At 43.4% G+C, this 21,338-nt stretch overlaps 1 protein-coding gene across 1 annotated transcript in view; it reads left to right on the top strand.

Moving 5' to 3' along the window:
- Positions 1-21,338, top strand: part of DNAH8 (dynein axonemal heavy chain 8) — a 274,964-nt gene that overhangs the window by 54,698 nt on the left and 198,928 nt on the right. The window contains exons 20-26 of the mRNA XM_070418643.1: positions 190-296; positions 7,070-7,145; positions 8,014-8,206; positions 13,483-13,679; positions 14,249-14,375; positions 16,685-16,920; positions 19,440-19,544. Of these exons, the coding sequence (XP_070274744.1) occupies positions 190-296; positions 7,070-7,145; positions 8,014-8,206; positions 13,483-13,679; positions 14,249-14,375; positions 16,685-16,920; positions 19,440-19,544 (1,041 nt within the window). The remainder of the gene's footprint in view (positions 1-189; positions 297-7,069; positions 7,146-8,013; positions 8,207-13,482; positions 13,680-14,248; positions 14,376-16,684; positions 16,921-19,439; positions 19,545-21,338) is intronic.

Below are 21,338 nucleotides of genomic sequence, written 5' to 3'. Positions count from 1 at the left end.
CCGAAATCAATAAAAATACATTTTAAAAAATAAGCAAGTCATTTAGGATTGACCTTATACAATATCATCGAAATTGTGTAGTTTATGATTTTTCATTTTTCACACGACACTTCTGATACTGTATTCTTGCTTTGGGGATGTTAGAGTTTTTATCTTTTGTACCAAATGTAATGTGATTTCTCATTACAGGAATGTAAAGAGGTCTATGCTTTCTTCTCTCATCAATTACTAGACAGTCTTCAAAAAGCTACACGGTTATCTTTGGACACAATGAAAAAAAGAATATTTGTTGCAAGGCAAGTTGAAAATACACTAAATATATCTGGCACTACTATCTGTAATAACAATGCTAACAAGAGCACCTTTTTATTAATTTAAAAAATGATAAAATTTAAAATATAACATTGATGAAAAGACTGTATGAAAACACTAGAGGCCCTTCATGCACTGGTGGGGTCCCTTGGCCTGGCCTGTGGGGATCGGGCTGAAACTGGCTCTCCAACATCTCCCGAGGGGTCATGGGTTATGAGAGGGCAGTTCTCGGGTGACGCACCCCGGAATTGGGCTTTCTCCTCTCTGGTTCCGGGTGTGTCACCCGAGAACCGCAGCTGCCAAGTCACTGCAGCTTGACAGCTCCTGCGTTGAGCGTCTGCCCCTTGGTGGTCAGTGCACATCATAGCTACTGGTCAGAGCATCTGCCCCCTGGTGGTCATTGTGCATTATAGCTACCAGTCAGCTGGTCACTTAGGCTTTTATATATATAGACTAGAGGCCCAGTGCATGGATTTGTGCACTGGAGGGGTCCCTTGGCCTGGCCTGTGCCCTCTCACAATCCAGGACCCCTCGGGGGATGTCGGAGAGCTGGTTTCAGCCCGATCTCCGCAGGCCAGGCCAAGGGACCCCACCAGTGCACGAATTCATGCACCAGGCCTCTAGTATGCATATAAGGTCTTTGGTTAATCTCTTCCTGCCCTCCCCTCTCCCCCCTCCTCACTTTCCTCTGAGATTCATGTCTGTTCCATGTTTCCATGCCTGTGTATTGAGCGTCTGCCCCCTGGTGGTCATTGCACGTCATAGCTACTGGCCAGTCAGCTGGTCTCTTAGGCTTTTATATATATAGATAAGGGTAATATTGCAAGAACAGTGATCAAATGAACAACCAAGTTACTGGCAGCCAGGCCAAGATGAAAAACACAGAACAGTCCCCTTACTGGTCCTCTCTGGCTCACCCAAAGGTAGCTACTATCCTGAACTTGATGTTTATCATGGTCCTTAGGGTTTACTACATATTTGTATCCCCAGTCAATGTGTCATTTAATTTTTCCTGTTTTGGACTATGTTCAGCATTATGTTTTTGAGATTCATCTATGTTGATGTAACTTATTTCACTTTGATATGGTTGAAGCATACATAATCTGTTTTTCTGTTCTACGGGCGATGGCCATTTGAGCTGTTTCTGGTTTGGGCTACTGTGAATAAAACCTCTGTGAACATTCTGGTACCTGCCTCCTGCTAAGAGTGGAATGGCTGGGCCCTAGAGCATGTGCCTGCTTCACTTCGCCAGGCAAGACCTAGAAGGAGAGTCCCATGGCTCCACATCCTCGCACACAGTTGGTATTGCTCAGTGAAAAAACCTTGTGTGAATGGCATCTCATTGGATTTTCAATCATCATTTTCCTAGTTACTGTTGAGGTTGTACACATTTTTATGTTTATAAGCCATTTGTGCTTTCTCTTTCTTAAAATTTGTGTTTCCCTTTCCTTCTCGTCCTGAACACTCAAAAATAATTTATTTACTGGCATATTTTATTAAAGTCTTCAGGTTCTTGTGTATTTCTTATCCCGCTGATTGCTTAGTTACAATATGTGAGGGGTAAACTCTCTGATTCTTCATTTTGAGTCTAAAAATGCCCTTTTTTGCCCTCTTACTTTCATGACAAGTTTGGCTGGATACAATTTTTTTTTTGTCTCTCAGCACTTTGAAAGTACTTCATTTTTTCTGCTCTTTTGTTGCTGATGAGAAGTCTGTAGTAATTCTAGTGGAAGATTGCTTTTTATCCTGGATGTTCTGCAGTCTTCTCTCCCTGTGAGGACTTGTCTTTACTTATCCTGCTTTGTTCTCAGAGTACACTTTCTATTTGAGGGCTTATAGTGTTCCTTAATTCCAGAAAATCCCCAGCAATTTTCTCTGCAGTTATTGCTTCTGGAACATTCTCTCTCTCTCTTTTTATTTTTGTTTTGTTAATTCTCACCTGAGGATATTTTTTCCATTCTTTTTTTTTTTTTTTTTTTTTAGAAAGAATGGAAGGGAGGGAGGAAAGGATGGAGGGAGGAAAGAGAGAGATAGAGATAGAGATGGAAAAAGAAAGAGAGAGAAACATCGATGTGAGAGAAACACATCAATCATTCCCTGACTGGGGCTGGGGATTGAACCTGCAGCCCAGGCACATGCCCTTGACCAGGAATTGAACCTGCAATCCTTTGGTGCACCGGCCGATGCTCTAACCAGTGAGCAGCACTGGCCAGGCGGGACATTCTCTTATGGAACTCCCAATAGCTGAACGTTGAATGGATTGACCACATAATTTATTATTCCAACCAGGACACTTTTTTTGTGAGGAACATGATTCAGGTGAAGGGTCAGGACAGACTTAACCCAGACTGTCCTGGGCACACTGGATGTGTGGTCATCTCAAGTGCTGGGGCCTCTCCTCCCTAACACCTAACTACTCTGTCATTTAGTTTGTTTTTTTTTCATTTCTGGGCTACATTATGGGCCAGCATCTCTGTATCCTATATAATAAAAGCCTAATATGCTAAGTGTCCGGTCGTCTGTTCAACCAATCAAAGTGTAATATGCTAATGATATGTTAAGGCCACTCAACCGCTCACTATGACGCACACTGACCACCAGGGGGCAGACTCTCCGATCAGGTTAGCTTGCTACTGGGGTCCAGCTGATTGGGACTAAACGAGCCGGGCTGGACACACCCTGGAGCCCTCCTGTGGTCCCTCCCCAGCTGGCCAACCTCCTGCGTCCCTCCCCAACCCTGATTGTGTACTGGTGGGGTCCCTTGGCCTGGCCTGCGCCCTCGCAATCTGGAACCCCTCTGGGGATATCGGAGAGCTGGTTTCGGCTTGATCCTGCAGGCCAGGCCCAGGACCCAACTGGTGCACTGGGCCTCTAGTCTAGTATAACGTGATTTTATCTGTTGCATCTTAAACATTTCAATGAATACCTTCTCTTATCATTTCTGCCTTTTTAGTTGAGCAATTTTAGCCTTCATTTATATCTTTGAACATTCTCATTATACTTACTTTAGAGTTTGTCATACTTCTCTACATTGACTTTTATCTGGAGTGAGTTTCTGGTTCAATTATAGATTTCTTTAATTCCCTTTCTTACTGTTTGACATAGTTATTCTTGTTGGGATTTTACTTCATATGTCCTCTTTGAGCCAGAGATTTTTTGTTTTTGAGTCTTTGTCTCTCCTTCCCTATCTCCCTGTCTAGGAGTTTCACTTTTGCGTCCACATGACCCTCAGAACTTTGAATACAGAGCCAGGTCTTATTGGTTCACAGTTACTGCCCCCTGAAGAGGTACTAGAATATGGCAGGTTCAGCAGGGAGCACACAAGAGGCCTGTCTCAGTCGCTTATTGGGGTGCTGTGCCTTTGCTTCTGTCACCCCAGGCCCGCATCTTCTGGAAAAACTGTAGCTGTAGGCAGTTGGTTGTATTTATAACTGGAGGTGTAGTTTCTCAGTAATGACAGTATTTATTGCTATGGAAATTTTACATCTACACTAATAAAAGAGAAACATGGTAATTAGCGTACGACCGCTACCCTTTTCATTGGCTAATCAGTGAGTATATGCAAATTAACCGTCAGCCAAGATGGCGGCTGGCAGCCAGGCAGCTGGAAGCGAACATGAGGCTTGCTTGCTGCGGACTCAAACGTTCCCCGCCTCACTTGCCGGCCTCTGAGCTACAACTCTAAGCAACTATGTACTATGTTGCAAATAAGAAGGCAAACAAAACCCCAGAGACCAGCCTTCATTCAGCCGAGCTTTAGCAACATTGTATCGATGTTTTCAGCGGTGAGGCCTCAGAGCTAAAGCTGGCCCAGAATAAAAAAAAGAAAGAAAACAAGGAGCAGTTAGAAGCTTTAGTCACTCGCTTCCGGAAAACAGCCCTCAGCCCCTCACCCAGACTGGCCAGGCACCCCAGTGGGGACCCCCACCCTGATCCAGGACACCCTTCAGGGCAAACCAGCCGGCCCCCACCCATGTACCAGGCCTCTATCCTATATAGTAAAAGGGTAATATGCCTCCCAGCACCGGGATCAGCGGAGCAGCGAGGCTCCCGGCACTGGGATCAGCGTGACAGGGGGCAGCGCCCAAACCCCCTGATTGCCCTGCGGCTCTGTGTGTGACAGGGGGCGGGGCCACAACCTCCCTATCCATCCTGCTCTGTTCGTGACAGGAGAAGGCGCCCCAACCCCCTGATCAGCCCTGCTCTGTGCCTGATAGGGGGGAGCTCCCCAACCCCCTGATTGTCCTGCGGCTCTGTGTTTGACAGGGTGCAGCGCACCAACCCCCTGATGGGCCCTGCTCTGTGTGTGACAGGGTGGGGCGCCCCAACCCCCCTCCACCCCACGGGCCCTGCTCTGTGTGTGACAGGGTAGAGCCATAACCTCTCCATCGGCCCTGCCCCGAGTATGACAGTGGCGGTGCCCCAACCCCCTGATCGGCCTTGCTCTGTGGGTGATAGAGGGTGGCGCCCCAACCCCCCTCCATGGGCCTTGCTCTGTGTGTGACAGGGTAGAGCCATAACCTCCCAATTGGCCCTGCCCTGAGTGTGACAGGATGCAGCACCCCAACCCCCTGATCCGCCCTGCTGTCTGTGTGACAGGGGGCAGTGCCCCAACTCCCCTATCGGCCCTACTTTGTGAGTGACAGCGGGGAGCTCCTCAACCCCCTGATTGGCCCTACTCTGTGCGTGACAGGGTACGGAGCCCCAACACCCCTGATGGGCCCTGCTCTGTGCATGACAGGGGGCAGTGCCCCAACCCCCTGATCGGCCTTGCTCTGTGCATGACAGGGGGTGGCGCCGCAACCTCCCCATCGACCCTGTCTTGAGTGTGACGGGGGGCGGTGCCCCAACCCCCCAATCAGCCCTACCCTGAGTGTGACTGAGGGTGGCATCGCAACCTCTCAATCCGCCCTGCTCTGTGCATGATGGGGCGGCGCCCCAATTCCCCAATTGGCCCTGCTCTGAGCCTGACCAGGGGTTGCACCTAGGGATTGGGCCTGCCCTCTGCCACCCGGGAGCAGGCCTAAGCCAGCAGGTTGTTATCTCCCGAGGGGTCCCAGACTGCGAGAGGGCACTGGCCGGGCTGGGCTCCACCCCCCCCGCCCCCCCCCCCCCCCCCCCCGCCGAGTGCACAAATTTTTGTGCACCGGACCTCTAGTATATATATAAAAGGCTAATGTGCTAAGTATCCAACCATCCAGCCACTCACTATGACACACCCTGACCACCAGGGGGCAGATGCTCAAGACAGGAGCTGCTGTGACACGCACCGGCCATTTACAGAGAATCGGCACCACGGACCTGGTGTCCACAAAGCAACACTTAGCTTCCCCCAAGTGGGACACAGGCCCTGCCACCATCCAGAAGTGACACCCCACCAAATTGCAGCCGATGCTGCCAAGATGCTCTGGCGCAAAATGGGGCCCACAGCCCAGCCCAGCCCAGCTCTGAAACGGTGGCTGTGGGCACCAGGTAATGTTGTTACCCAAGTTACAGCAATCCGGCTTCCTCTTCCTAGTGACTAGCCTCCTTGGAGTTTCTTCAGCCCAGGAACACGGCTGCTTTATAGCCAGGTGCAAACATTTTACACTTTAACCAAATGTCTGTAAAGCTTTTTCCTGTGCCTCACCTCATTTGAGCCTCACAGAAGTCCTGGAGTAGGTAGATAGGAGACTCGGTGGAATCCTATTTTCTTTTCATTAGCCGGAAAACGGAGATTTAGAAAGTTTAGAAACTTGACCCAACTGAAAAGAAGTAAGAAATGGTGGACCTTGAAAATGACTTTAGGTTTTCTCACTGTGAAGAATGTCGTCAAACACCGCTGCAGTTAAATGTTTTACCCTTTGTTCTCCCTGCATGATCTACAATAATAATGTGCTTTGTGTTGATATTTACTGCTGTGTTGCTGACAATTACCTGAAAGAGAAGTTGGGGTGCTTCACTGGGCTGGAAAAAGTTTAGCTAAATGAGGTCTAATTAAGCAAGTTTATTCTATATACTAGTATATAAGAGGCTAAGTTGACTCATGCATGTATGATACATACAAAGCTCTCGCCGGCACCAATTGCACGTGTGTGTTTCGATCTGCCATGAATTTGGTTGACACTTCTATTATAGAGAAAGGGCAAATAGTGTTATTAAAATATATTTTTTAATTAATTTCCTTTCAATGTGCACAAATCTGTGCACCAGGCCTCTAGTTTATTATAATTTTGTCTGGGATGGGGACAGATGTCAAGGCAGAGGGAGATAACCAAACTAATTTGCAGGTCTGGTATATGTCAGTTACTTGCACTCCTGTGTTTGTATGTCTGTATTTCTGTCTGAGCATGAGAGATATTGTTTAAAATGGAAGGTTTTTGGAAGCTTTGACAAAAACCTCCTGTTTAATTTTACAAAAAAAGTATATATAGAAGAATACATGAAGGTATATGTTTTTTGTTGGTGAATCTTGCCCAATATTTGTTATGGGGCTGGGAAAAAAGAATGCTTTTAACACATTATTAAGTGCTTGTGACTAACAGAACATTAAAATACTAGAAAATGTAAATGAGACTTAATATTTTACTTCCAATAATATTGTCACTGTCATCTTTTAGCTCTCTGAAATTTATGGTTTCATTATAAAAACATTCTCTTCATATAATTTAGTACTTTGAAATTATCTTTATATTTTAGGATTGAGTGTGGTAGCATAGCAAGCTATTTATGAAATTATAGGTTAAGGTTTATCAGTTAAATGTCCATCTTATTACAGCCTCTATGGACGAAAGCGGGCAGAAGATGTCATTTCCTTTATAAAAACGGAAGTACATCTTGCGATTCCTAATGTGGTAAGAATGATCAAATAGCCAAGTTAACACAAGGATATTTGGGTAATGTATTTGACAAGGGTTACACGAGAACTGAACTTTCATTTATGGTAACCTCTTGGTCCTATGTATCTTTCTATCTCACCCCCGTATTTAACAAAAATAAAAATATTATCGTTAACCTCTGTTATAAAAATTGCTCTGCATAGCTCATGGTGTGCTGAAGTGGAGTCAAGCGTCTGGTCAGCCATCAGTTAGCAAGTATTCTAAAAATCTTGCTTTTTCTTGCTTCAAACATTAAATTATCTAAGACCACCTCCAACACATGACCGTGAGGCAACCCACCAAGCGTGGCAGAATAGAAAGAAAGAGAGAGCCTACACCCTGAGCACCATGGGACCCTTGTGCTTTCTCATGGACCATCTCCCCCACCACCCACTGCCAACCGGCATCTGGAACTCTGACAGGTGCACGCCGTGAGGGTTAGGGTTAGGCCAGGGGGGACAGGCTGTGTCTCACCTGCTCCACGTCCCCGCGGTGGCCTCCTGGAGGCACAGTTCAGAGCCTGAGGTCAGACTCTTGGCAGGGGAGCTTCTTCAGTGGTTTTGCTTCAGGGACACCCAACACATAGTCCACAACTGTTGGCTGCATCCAGCCCCCCTCCCAGGGAGAAAGGATGCCAGGTCCTGTGTTCGACCCTCTTGCCTGCAGGAACTGAGAAAGCCCGCATGCAGTCTGCACTGCTCTCACACCCCCCTCCTGAAAGCAGCTGTTTCTTGGGGGCAGCTGAGGCTTTCCCCACTTCAGTGGGGAGGGAAGGGGGCGGTGAGAAGCAGAGGGACGGAGCGCATGTGCCAACAGAGCCAGGGGCTTGTTTCTTCTTCCACAGGTGATGGTTCCGAGCTTGGATGACATTCAACAAGCCATTAACCGGATGATCCAGTTAACCCTGGAGGTCAGCAGAGGAGTGGCTCACTGGGGGCAGCAGCCCACCCGGCACATGAAGAACGTGAAGGTCAGCCCCAGCCGCACCGCTGACCTGGCGCATCCAAGTGGAGGAAAGCAGCTGAAGAGGGAAGAAAGTAAGAGCGCTACATCTCAGACCGATAGAGTCTTTGGGTTACAATGTACAAGTGCTCTTCTCAGGCTCGTCCTGGGTTCAACAGCTTGTAGATATTTTTAAAAGTAACTTTTATATGTTTATTTGTTAAGCTTTGCATTTAAAAAACTAGTGTTTTCCATCCTCCACTTTTTAAAAAGATGTGTTTTTATTTATTGGTATTAGAGAGAGAGAAAGAGAGAGGGATAGAGAGATAGGAACGTTGATGAGAGAGATACATCAATCGGCTGCCTCCTGCACGCCCCCCACTGGGGAGGTGCCCACAGCCCAGGCATGCGCCCTTGGCCAGAATCAAACCTGGGAGCCTTCAGTCTGCAGGCTGATGCTTTATCCACTGAGCTAAACCAGCAAGGACATACGATACATTATTATTAACTACAGTCACTATGCGACATGAGGTCCCCAGAACTTATTCACCTTATAACGGAAAGTTTGTATCCTTTTTCTCCACCCTCAGACTCTGGTAACCACTATTCTACTCTCTGTTACTATGATTTTTTTTTTTTACAATGAAATGTTTTCATTGTAAATATTTTCAGCCTTAAAAAGAAGGAAATCCTGCTATTTGTGACAACATCGATAAATCCAGAGGGCATTATGCTAAGTGAAATAAGTCAGACGCGGAAGAAAAATATTGGATAATCTCATTTATGTGTGGAATCTAAAAAAAGTAAAACTCTTTTTCTGAAAATATACTACCTCCTCCGGTAACCAGGGAGATGCCAATTAAACATAAGGTGCCGTGTGAGTTACAGGAACAGGTGGCCCAGACCCCCATGCCACCTTTCCATGTTCCACAAACACGCCTCTCTCAGCTCATCTCTATAGTCTCACGGGGTATTCCCTATAACCAGCTGATAGAGGACAAACACAATCTCAGGCCTGGTCTATGCTGAGTTGGCTTGATGTGTTGGTGTGAGCTGAAATGCACTAGAGCCTACTCAGCAGTGGCCCTTAAGGACTGCGAGAGGGGGTTTCCCCGTGGGCAGAGCTTCAAGTAGCATCTCTTTTTGAAGGAGGGAGAAGTGATCTGAAGCGAAGGTATACGTGGACTCGTGGGCAGTGACAATGGGTGGGCAAGTTGTGCAGGTCCTAGAAGGACCAACACTGGGAAATCAGGGGCAAGGAGGTCTGGGGGAAAAGCCTGTGAATGAATCTATGGACCTATGGATCTATGGATCTATGGATCTATGGATCTATGGATCTATGGATCTATGAATATACAAACCTAGTGACGGGACTAGGAATGAATCCAGAGGAGAGGACTGGAGTCCAATTGTCTGATTTTCAGTCCATTAGTCTATTATTGTAGCAGGCCAAACGTAAAGCTAAAAACCACAAGGTGCAAGAATCTTTCGACTAATCAGCAACTTTGCAAATAAGAATTCTATTCTCTGCCATATTATCAACCAAGTGTGATGGTAGAATAAAGGCATTTTCGGACATTGACTGTCTTAAAAGATTTTACCCAATGCACCCTTTTCCACAAAGTTACTGTACTCTTTCAAATTGAGAAAATAAAGCAAAGAAAAAAGAAAAGACAGGAGATGTAGGAAACAGGAGTGGAATGCAGCAGGGAGGTGAAGGGAATTCCCCGGTGGACGGTAAAGGATGAGTACACAGGGACACATGTATTCTAAGCATAGAGGGTCAAGAGAGAGACAAGTTTTTGCTGCTCTTACCATGGTGCCTGGAGCCATTGTACTGTCTTTTAACTTGAAGACGGAATGCCCGGTGAACCTGGTCCATATTCTTGTCTGTGCTTGCCTGCTTTCACCATGTGCTGACAGAGTCGCTGCTCTACTCGCATTGCTCTGGGTCAGCGGGAGAAGCTCGGGTCACTCCGAAGTGTTCTGCTTTGGCTGCTACTGAGAACTGGAGGGAAGGCGATGTGATCCAGGAGAACACGGAGTAGTCCGCTGTCCCGGCCCTATTTCTGCTGGACATCCAATTACTTGGCTCATAAACACGGCCCTGCCAGGTGCCCTGATTGCGATGAGAACTGTATTATCTCGATACTGCAGGACTCACTCACGATCCTTCGCCATGGCTTCCTCCAAAGGGCTTTTGTCAGACTGCAGGACGCGGCAGCAGGACTAGACCCAGAGACTAGCTTCTTTTCTCCTGGGAGCCTCCATCTAGCACGAGCATTAATGTCTTTCTTTCTACGTGTGTCCTTTGGCTCAGTTTTTAAAAAAACCAAACGACATATTGTCTAGAGATAAGTACATTGGTTTACCTTCAAGTACATCGTCAAAGAAAATGCAGGAGAGTGGTTACCTCTGGGGGTCAGGGAATGTGATTGGAGAGAGGCCGAGAGAGGGTTACTGATATCTTGGCATTCTCTTCTTAAACCGGTGCTGAGTACATTGAAATTATCTTTTTCTCCTTCAGTATATGTTCTATATACTTTTAATTCTTTTTTAACAAATGTGTTATATGGGCTTCTGTGAATATGATATAGTTCACTCACCCACATACATCCTCTTAGCAAACTAGGAATATGAGGGATGTTCTGATAATGCTATCCATGGAAAAATTTAGAAGCATTTCTTTTCCATCAAAATGAAGAAATGATCTTATCAGTTTTATTCAATATTTTACTGGAGATCTTCACTATGAGTCAAACAATAAAAAAATTAGATGAGTAATTAGAAAAGAAGCCAAGATTGTGTTTATTTAAAGATCATGCATAGAAAGTTCAAGCAACCTAGAAACAACTATTATAACTAATAAGTTCAATAATATTTATGTATAAAGACCTATATATAAAAATAAAGAGTATCTGTAATGGCCAATAATCCAATTAAAATGTAATACACTTATGCCAATTGTATCTCAATAAACCTGGAAAAAATGTAATAGAAAAAACAGATTTTCAATAGCCACCAAACCATGAAGTTTATAAATAAATGTAAAAAATATTTTCACAGCATTTTTGGAGAAAATGGTTATTACTGAATGACAACTGGAATGAATTTATAACATGAAGAAGTCAATTTCTTGATTAATTTGTTTACAACTTCAATACAATTCCAATAAAATTACAACAGAATTTTTTCTATACTTTCTTAATCTAATTTTAATAATTTATTGTAAAACTATGTGGAAGTGGAGAGAGTCAAAAATAGCTCAAAAATTGGTGAAGAAAAACAAGGTAGGGGGCCCTGCAAAATAGCAACCGATCGATGTTTCTCTCTCAAATCAATAAAAACATATCCTTGGGTGAGGATCCATAAAAGAAAAAAATTGATAAGTTGAACTTTATTCAAATTAAAAATCTTTGTTCTTCAAAAGATACCATTAGAAAAATTAAAAAGAAAAGCCACAGATTGGGAGAAAATGTTTGCAAATCAGAAATCTGATAAAGTACTCGTGTTCAGAATATAAAAAAGAACTCTCACAACTGAATTATAATAAGGCGCTTCCCCTATCCCACATGGACAAAGGATTAGACAGTTCAACAAGATGATGTATGATTGGCTAATAAACACATGAAAAGATGCTCAACACCCTTAGTTATTAGGAAAACGCAATTTTAATAAACCACGAGCTAGTAGTAACACACTAATTAAAATGGTTAAAATGAAAGGGAAAAAAAGATAATCGACAATCCCAATTGTTGACAAAGAACTTGGAACTCTGATGCATTACTGATGGGAATGTAAAAAGGTACAGCCACTTTGGAACGAGGTAGGCCCTTCCTTTAAAAAAATTAAACATATCTTCACCATTTGGCTCAGCAACTCCACCTTTAGGAACTTTAAGAGAAATGAAATCATGTGTCCATATAAAGGCTTGTATGTGAATGTTCATAGCTGCATTATTGGTAATAGACCCAAAATGCTAACAACCTAGATACCCATTGGTGAATGGGTGAACAAAATGTGGTATGTTGACACAATGGAATACTTCTCTGCAATAAAAGGGAAAGAACTACCCAGACATGCACTGTTAGTTAATTAACTTAATTAAGCCAATTCCTTGTCATTTTCTTTTGCTTGAATTTTGATTAAATATAAGACAAAAGAGCAAATAAGTGACTGGCCTTGGAGGAGACACTCAGCTTCAGCTAATTGTTGCCGTGAAATGTGGACCCTATGCTACCAGCTTTTAAGAGAAAAGCTGAAAATCTGGAATTTTGTGTGAATCCCATGATTTTTCATTGTTAGCAGCTGGTTGAAAAGGGAAGGCACTGTTAGAGTCAGACAACAGTATCTGCATAGTCTCGGATGGAGGATACTTGAAGATGTCCATTGAGGCTGGGACATGACCGGATTTTGGCAAGAGATGCTGATAGCGGTGGCTAGTAGTGATTGGGTGAGCTCCATGTACCAGCTGCTGAGCTGAAGACGGACATATGTTGTCTCATTTCGTTCTCACAAGTATCTCCATGAAGACTAAATAACTTGCCTAAGGTTATGTGGGTAATAAATGTGGTGCCTCCCCTCTAACCACCATACTATTTTGGAAGGTAGCAATTTCAACTTTTTTGACCTTTTTTTGGAGGACTTTAAGTTTTTTGGGTGGGGAGGTGCGGGGGTGTTAATTAGTATCTTTCAGTTCTCTCCTCTGAAAAACACAGTTTTTCCACATTAAAGAAATCTGGACCTTAAAATATTTTAAAATATTTTTATTGATTTTGAGAGAGAGAGAGAGAGAGAGAGAGAGAGAGATCGACGCGAGAGCAGAGCATCGATGAGCTGCAGCTCAGGGATGTGTCCTGGCTGGGAATTGAACCAGCAACCTTGAGGGTCACAGGATGACACTCAACCAACTGAGCCACGCCGGCCAGGGCTCAAAATAGTTTAAGACACAATAGTTTAACAAGAACAAGTTAAGAGCTTAGTTGGTTGAGGGTCATCCTGTGCACAGAAAGGTTGCCAGTTGGAATCCTGGTCAGGGGCATGCAGGAGGCAGCCGATCCATGTTTTGCTCTTGCAGGTATATTTCTCTCTCTCTCTCTCTCTGTCTCTCTCTCTTTCCTCCTCCTCCTCCTCCTCCTCCTCCTCCTCCTCCTCCTCCTCCTTCTCTTCCACCTCCTCCTCCCTCTCTAAAAAATCAATAAAAATATTTTTTTTAAAAAAGAAGTGAAGACAGCAAGAGAATAGTTCTTAATTACTTTAGAGGGGGAGTCTTTAAAATAACACAGCTTGAAAAAGTCTATAAAATATTGAAATGGATATAATATTTAAAGTTGTATAGACGTTGTCCATATGTGAAAACATCTGTTTTCAGAATCTTTTGAAGACCTGATTCCTGCGAGGAAGCTGAAGAATTTTTATCCAGGTGTAGCAGAACACAAGGATATTTCCAAGTTGGTCCTGCTCCTTTCTTCCTCCGTGAATTCTCTAAGGAAGGCGGCCCATGAGGCTCTGCAGGACTTCCAGAAATACAAGACGCTCTGGACAGAGGACCGCGACGTGAAAGTGAAGGTGCATTTCTGCTGCCTGGGATGCAGTTGGGGTTCGGTCTGTTTATATCTAGTGTGTGCAGGAGCACCAAGGAAATATCGGTGATAATGACAGGAACCCATGAGCAGAGGGCAATAACCTGTAAGTGCCAAGCACCTAACCTGTTGCATCGTGTGTCACTCTCACAGTGACACTCTGAGGCCCTGAGTCAAATTCATGTCTGAATTTCGTGTAATTTGGGTAAACAGTTGAGGACCAGTTACGTTCGGACCGTCCAGGGGCCAGGCCCTCAGGGTGTGCACACCTACAGAGGCTCCGCTGTAGTTTTAGTCAGACTCAAGGGAACCTGAGAATTCTGAACAGCCACTCATGACTTCTGTGACCTTCCCTCCCACCGCTCTCTTCCAGTACTAACAGGTAGCTTGCCCTTTCCTGGTCTGCTCACCTGGTAGCACAGACTAGTGTAAAAGTACCTGAGTAAGTGCAGTGCTCTAATGTGACTATGTACGTAGAGGATTTATACTTTTTACGTAAGGGATTTAATTTGGAGAAGAATCAAAAGCTAAAGAAAACACTGATTGTTTCCTCAGGAATTTCTGGCTCACAACCCCTCTCTGACTGAGATCAGGTCAGAAATTCTGCACTACGCCACCTTTGAACAGGAGATTGATGAGCTGAAGCCTGTCATCATTGTAGGAGCACTCGAATTGCATACAGGTATTTAAAAATATTCCGTAACATATCTGTATTTTCACAGGAAGCGTCACTTAATTTAGAAGCAGTCATTAAGCTACCTTGGTACAACGATCTAAATGTTAAATATTTCTGGACCACCAATATTGTTCATGTATGTGTTACATATAATATGTATGTGATGTGATATATTATGTCTTTTTATATATAATATTATACCACGGTTGCTTAACACACCTAATCGGCAGCACAGCTCCTCGATTGGCAGTCAAACAGCTGAGGATAAGGTGAAAGTTTTTGTGAGGAGGGCTTGTATACCTGAGCTAGGAGTCAAACAGTTTGAAGTCTCCTGAAAAGTTAAACTGTTTGGGATTAGAGCATGTCTGAAATAAAAGCCCGAAGTGACTTTGGTGCTTCCTGAAGTGAGGGAGAGCTGGGCTGGCCAGGCACAGAGCTCCCTGCAGAGCAGCCTGGAGGTCTCATGTTGTGGACCTAGAGTTTACATCATCTGTAGAAGGATGCGTGCTTGGGTGAGACTATTGCTGATTGGTTGGCACCCAGAGGCGGGTGTGTTGAGTATGTTCCTCCTGATTGGTGGACATTCAGAAGAGAGGGGCTGACACTGATTGACTTGCAAAAGTATGTGAACTAAGGCGAATTGGTCTATGGTTTGAGTTTAAAACTGGTTGTGGTGGCGACTTGTTGCCATGGTTACAGAGGTACAATCAGTTTTGTCTTAAGTTTGTGAGATAATTATTCTCAGAAGATATTTGAATGACCTATTTTGCATCAACTAAACCTACTTGAGCTATGTTGAAGGGAGGAAAGGTATATCCCATAGGTTTTCACATCTATGCTCAAGGAATCAATGTAACTGTGGCTCTCAAATTTAACTACCAACATTACTTGACCCCTTTTCTGCTGGTGTAGACAGTACCCACCTCATGAACTATTTTATATATGCTTAGCATAGTACCTGGCAAATAGTTAATGTCTAATAAATATTATATACTATTATATCTACAAAGAAGGGACTTCATTTGCAGAAGAATCACAAATACTTGAGGGGATTATTTAGCTAGAAACAGGAACGATATATCAAGGGCAATCATTACAAGAACTTCGGTAACGTTTTGGAAACTGTACTCTACCTATTATTGTAATGTTCTATTTGTTCCCTTGTAGTGGTTAGCACTATGATCCTTAATACAAAAATTAACTGTAGCACAGTGTTCTAGTTGGCCAGGTACTTGCTCTTAGAGGGAGAAAACTGAAAATGGGATAGGTGAAAACAATTATAAAGAAAGGGGAAGGGAGGCTGAATCCCTGGGGCCCGAGGAAAAGGAGAAAAGAGGCCCAGGAGGTGCGGACCTTATGAAGTAGAATCTCACAGCCTCAGTCAACAGCTGGCCCTGTGTGTCTTGTCAGGGGACACTTTCCTCAGCTCCCTAGTCCTCTCAGTTTAAGTGTTAGGGGTTGAGAGGGGAGAGGTTATGGTTCCAGTTTGGCAGGGCTGGGGAGCTGAGAGTCACCGAGAGGAGAAAAAGGAATGGGTAAGGATAGAGAAGGTAGAGTTGACTAGTTAGAACTGTTTTGTTTTTAAGCATCAGAAACCTACTTGAGCTATGGTGAAGGGAGAAAAATATATCCCAGAATCCAAGGTGCAACTGGGCTTTCGGAATGGACCAGAACCAGGGACAGTATAGGAAGCTGAGGAAATCCTTTCTCTCTGACTCTCATTTCTTCTCCCCTCTGTGCATGACTTTTCCTGCTTTCCCGTCAAGGGGGCTCCCCTTAAGTCTTATTCCAGACTCTCAAGAACAGACTCTGATTAGTACATGTAAGGTCAAGATTGACTGGGACCATCAGCGAGGCCCAAGTTCAGGGTCAGGTTATACACATTCTCTAGCCATGTGGGTGAGGAAGGAAGTGGAATAACAAGAAAACAGGAAGGTTTGGAAGACAAAAAATATATTACACTGTACTGTGTGGGGTTACCTAGAAGAAAATGGGGTGATGCGTGAGGGCCAGAAGCAGAGCAAGGTTCATGTTGGACAGTGCTAGAAGTAACTTCTGAAATTCTTCTCCATAGACTTTAGTGTCCTCTTGCACAGCTTAGCTTACTCCACGGGGATAGGAATTAAATCTTCAGAATTGAGCAACCTTACAGCACATTCGAGTCGAACTAACTACTTTTCAAGTGCTCAGTAGCCATATGTGGCTAGTGGCTGTCACATGGGCCAGAGCAGTTATAGATGCTCAGATTACACATAAAATGAATCATTTCAGAATGTCAGGTGTATTCTATTTTGATCTTTTCTTGTCTTCACCAGAGCCAATGAAATTGGCCTTATCAATTGAGGCTAAGGCATGGAAGATGTTACTCTGTCGATACCTGAATGAAGAATACAAAAAGAAAATGTCAGACATGATAGCATTTATTACTGAATACTTGAAAAAGTTATCTAGACCTATTCGTGATTTAGATGATGTCAGGTTTGCAATGGAAGCCTTGTCTTGTATCCGTGATAATGAAATTCAAATGGACATGACTTTGGGACCAATTGAAGTAAGAAATGATTGCATTTTTCATTCTTAGAGTGCTATTAAAAAATAGAGACACACTAAAAATTGATTCTGTTAACATATTTCATTATGTATGGTACAGTCTGTCTATTTCTCCTTTCTGATGTTGATTTCTTTGGAGGTATTTTGACAGTTATCATCAGTGAACAGTAAACAAGGGAATAGTAATATATTAATAATGATGTACGGATCTAGACAGTGTGCATTTTATTTTATGCTGGCGCTGACCTTTTACAGAAGGGAGTGGTTGCACTGTCTCACACCAGTCCTCACACCTTAGGCAAGTTCCCCAAATATCTTTGTCTTTCCTTAGAAACCAGGTCTAGGTCTCACTCATGGCCAGTGGCATACACGGGCAGCACGGTGCGAGTGGTCCACTTAGGCTTAATGGTAAACTGCTGGAATTTAGACGAGCAGATGTTTTTAGGGAAGAGTACTGTATTCACTTTCTTTTGCTAATACAAGAACAAATTATCATAAATTTAATGGCTTAGAACAAGGCAGATTTGTCATCTTAGTGTTCTAGAGCTCAGCCATCTGAGAATGGGGCGATTAGGGCTAAAATCGGGATGTCAGCAGGGCTGCACTTTTGGAGGCTCGAGGGAAGAAGCCGTTCAGCTCCTAGAGGCTGGCGGCAGTCTTGGCTCATGCGCCTTCCAGCAGTGGCATCTCTCCTGCTCTGCTTCTGTCCTCACGTCTCTGACTCCCACTCTCCTGCCTCCACGGTTCCCTTGTGTGGACCTTATGATTACACTGGGCCCACACAGCCAACCCAGGATAATCTCCCAGGATAATCAAGTTGCTTAACTTAATTACCTCTGCAAGGCCCCCTATGCTGTGTAAGGTAACATAATCACAGGTTCCAGAGATTAGGATGTGGACAATTTGGGGAGACCATTTTTCTGTCTACCATAAGGGTTTTGTGACTAATATTTAGAAGTCACGGTTCATGGTGATAATAAAAATCAGACTTTTAATTCATTTTATTACTGTTTTTTAAATTCTCTGTAGACAGTACACTCCTTCATTGCCTGCATTTCTAATGCCTCCTTTTGGTACCCGATCTCATGGCTGAGCATAGCTTTCATATTTTTATATATATTTCAGAGAGGAAGGAAGAGGGAGAGAGACATAGAAACATCAGTGATGAGAGGGAATCATCTGTTGGCTGACTCCTGCACTGGGGATCGAGCCCACAACCTGAGCATGTGCCCTGACAGGAAATCAAACTGTGACCTCCTGGTTCATAGATTGATGATCAGCCACTGAGCCACACCAGCCAGGCTGAGCATAGTTTTCTTTTCTTCTTCTTCTTCTTCTTCTTCTTCTTCTTCTCCTTCTCCTTCTCCTTCTCCTTCTCCTTCTCCTTCTCCTTCTCCTTCTCCTTCTCCTTCTCCTTCTCCTTCTCCTTCTCCTTCTCCTTCTCCTTCTCCTTCTCCTTCTCCTTCTCCTTCTCCTTCTCCTTCTCCTTCTCCTTCTCCTTCTCCTTCTCCTTCTCCTTCTCCTTCTCCTTCTCCTTCTCCTTCTCCTTCTCCTTCTCCTTCTCCTTCTCCTTCTCCTTCTCCTTCTCCTTCTCCTTCTCCTTCTCCTTCTCCTTCTCCTTCTCCTTCTCCTTCTCCTTCTCCTTCTCCTTCTCCTTCTCCTTCTCCTTCTCCTTCTCCTTCTCCTTCTCCTTCTCCTTCTCCTTCTCCTTCTCCTTCTCCTTCTCCTTCTCCTTCTCCTTCTCCTTCTCCTTCTCCTTCTCCTTCTCCTCCTCCTCCTCCTCCTCCTCCTCCTCCTCCTCCTCCTCCTCCTCCTCCTCCTCCTTCTTCTTCTTCTTCTTCTTCTTCTTCTTCTTCTTCTTCTTCTTTTGAGCATAGCTTTCTTGATCCTATTTAGAGTTTATACTTTTTGGTAGCTCATGAACTTCATACCTTTATTACTTCTTTAAATATTAACATTTGGGATTTTGGATGCTGACCACCCATTCCTCAAGATTTAGCAAATCATCATACCATTTTTTCCCTAACTCCAGAAGGTCGATTCTTCAACATAAATTCTTTTGGTAAAAGCAGTTGCTAATCCATCTCTTTAATCATTCAAGTTTCTGTTTTTTGGAATATCTCTCCCACCATCATTTCGTTCCATTCCTTGTATAGCCAACTCATATTTTAATAGAGCACGAGACAGTATTTTGCATGGTGTTGACACAAGATCAAGTAGGAGAGAGAGGCAGAAAATGATTCTAGGGATTATTTTCTAGGGCAGAATCTCCGTGTGATCTGCCTACAGCTCCACCAGAATCACCTAGGCGCTTATTACATGCAGATTTCAGGGTCTTGGATTTAGGTTAGTACCAATGTCAGCGAGAATAGAGCGGTGCCTCTTTCCATGTTTAGTATTGGAAACAAGTCTCCTGAGTGTGCTGTTTTCTGAGACATGGGACTATGTTTCTAGAAGCCATCTAAATCATTTGACAGTGGCTTCCCTTGTGATGTTTCTGAACTCACCCTCACTCCACAGGAAGCCTATGCTATTCTAAACAGATTTGAAGTTGAAGTAACCAAAGAAGAATCAGAAGCAGTTGATACCTTGAGATATTCTTTCAACAAATTGCAGAGCAAAGCTGTAAGTACAAACTTAATTCTTATTTTTTACTTATAAATTCTTATGTAATTCTTATAGTGATTGGCTTAAGTCACTATCTCCAGGAAAACACACACACATTTCATAGTTTTAAAAAGATATATATTTTTTATTTTAATCACTTTATTGATATACTAGAGCAGTGGTTCTCAATCTTCCTAATGCCACGACCCTTTAATATAGTTCCTCAGTTTGTGGTGACTCCCAACCATAAAATTATTTTCGTTGCTACTTCATAACTGTAATTTTGCTACTGTTATGAATCGTAATGTAAATATCTGATATGCAGGATGTATTTAGGCGACCCCTGTGAAAGGGTCCTTCGACCCCCAAAGGGGTGGCGACCCACAGGTTGAGAACCACTGTACTAGAGGCACGATGCATGAAGATTCGTGCAAGAATGGGCCTTCCTTCTCCTGGCTGCTGGCACTGCCTTCGCTCTGGCCGGAGCCGCCTTTCTGCCTTCGTTCTGGCTTCCCACGCTGCCCAGAGGCCCAGAGCGACTGGGGCGGTGCAGAATGCCTGCGTCATCACTATGGTGACAACACAAGTATCCCGCCCCGCCCTGCCCCCGGCCACTCAGCGCCTGCGTATGCAAATTAACCCACCATCTTTGTTGGGTTAATTTGCATACTGATCGGCTGGTGGGTGTTTCAAAGGTGCGGTCAATTTGCATCTTCCTCTTTTATTAGTGTAGATAATCCACATGAAATTTACCATTTCACAGTATACAATTCAGTGATTTCTACTGTATTCACAGAGTTGTACAAACACCATCACTATTTAATGTTAGAACATTTTCATCCCCCAAAGAAAGCCTAAACCCATTAGCAATTACTCTCTATTTTCTCATGACAGTCTCTGGCAACCACAACTCTACTTTCTATGTATGGGTTTGCCTTTTCTGGATATGTAATATACATAGAATCATACAGTGTGTAGTCTTTCGTGACTGGCTTCTCTCAATTAGCATAATATTTTCAAGGTTTATTTGTATTGTCTTGTGTAGCAGTACTTTATTTTACTAATGGCTAATGATGTTGAGCATCTTTCCATGTGCTTTTCAGTCATTTGCACATATTCTTTGGAGAAATGTGTATTTAAATCCGTTGTTTCTAAAATTGGGTTATTTCTTTATTTTTGAGTTATAAGAGTTCTTTATATATTTTGGATATAAGTCCTTTATCAAAGAATTTGAAAATATTTTCTCTCATTCTGTGGATTGTCTTTTTACTTTCTTGATAGTGTCTTTTGAAGTAAAAGGTTTTAATTTTGGACAAGTCCAATTGGCATAATTTTTATTTTTTTGCTTGTGTTTTTGGTATCATATCTAGGAAATCATTGCCTAATCCAGGATCATGAAGACTTACTATTATGTTTTCTTAAGAAGAGAGTTTTGTAATTTTTAGCCCTTACATTTAGGTCTCTGGTACATTTTGAGTTAATTTTTCTGTGTGTTGTGAGTTTTGGGTCCAGCTTCATGCAAAAGCATGTAGATACCAGTTGTCTCAATGCCATTTGTTGAAAAGTCTATCCTTTCACCAGTGAATCGCCTTGACACCCTGTTGACCATCAGTTGACCCTAAGTGGAAGGTTTTATTTCTGGACTCTCAATCTATTCTGTTGTGCGTATGTGTACGCCTATGCCAGTACCATACTGTCTTGATTATTGTAGCTTTATACTGTGTTTCTTTTTTTTGAATTGTGGTAAAATACACATAACTTAAAATGTACCATCTTAACAATTTTTAAGTATATACAGTTCACTGGGGGTAA

Source organism: Myotis yumanensis, unplaced genomic scaffold (assembly GCF_028538775.1).
Source record: "Myotis yumanensis isolate MYYU_CA2020_CCGP unplaced genomic scaffold, mMyoYum1.0.hap1 SCAF_6, whole genome shotgun sequence".
Taxonomy (NCBI): Eukaryota; Metazoa; Chordata; class Mammalia; order Chiroptera; family Vespertilionidae; genus Myotis; species Myotis yumanensis.
Note: the sequence above shows the minus strand (reverse complement) of the source record. Positions and strands in the feature narration are given on the sequence as shown.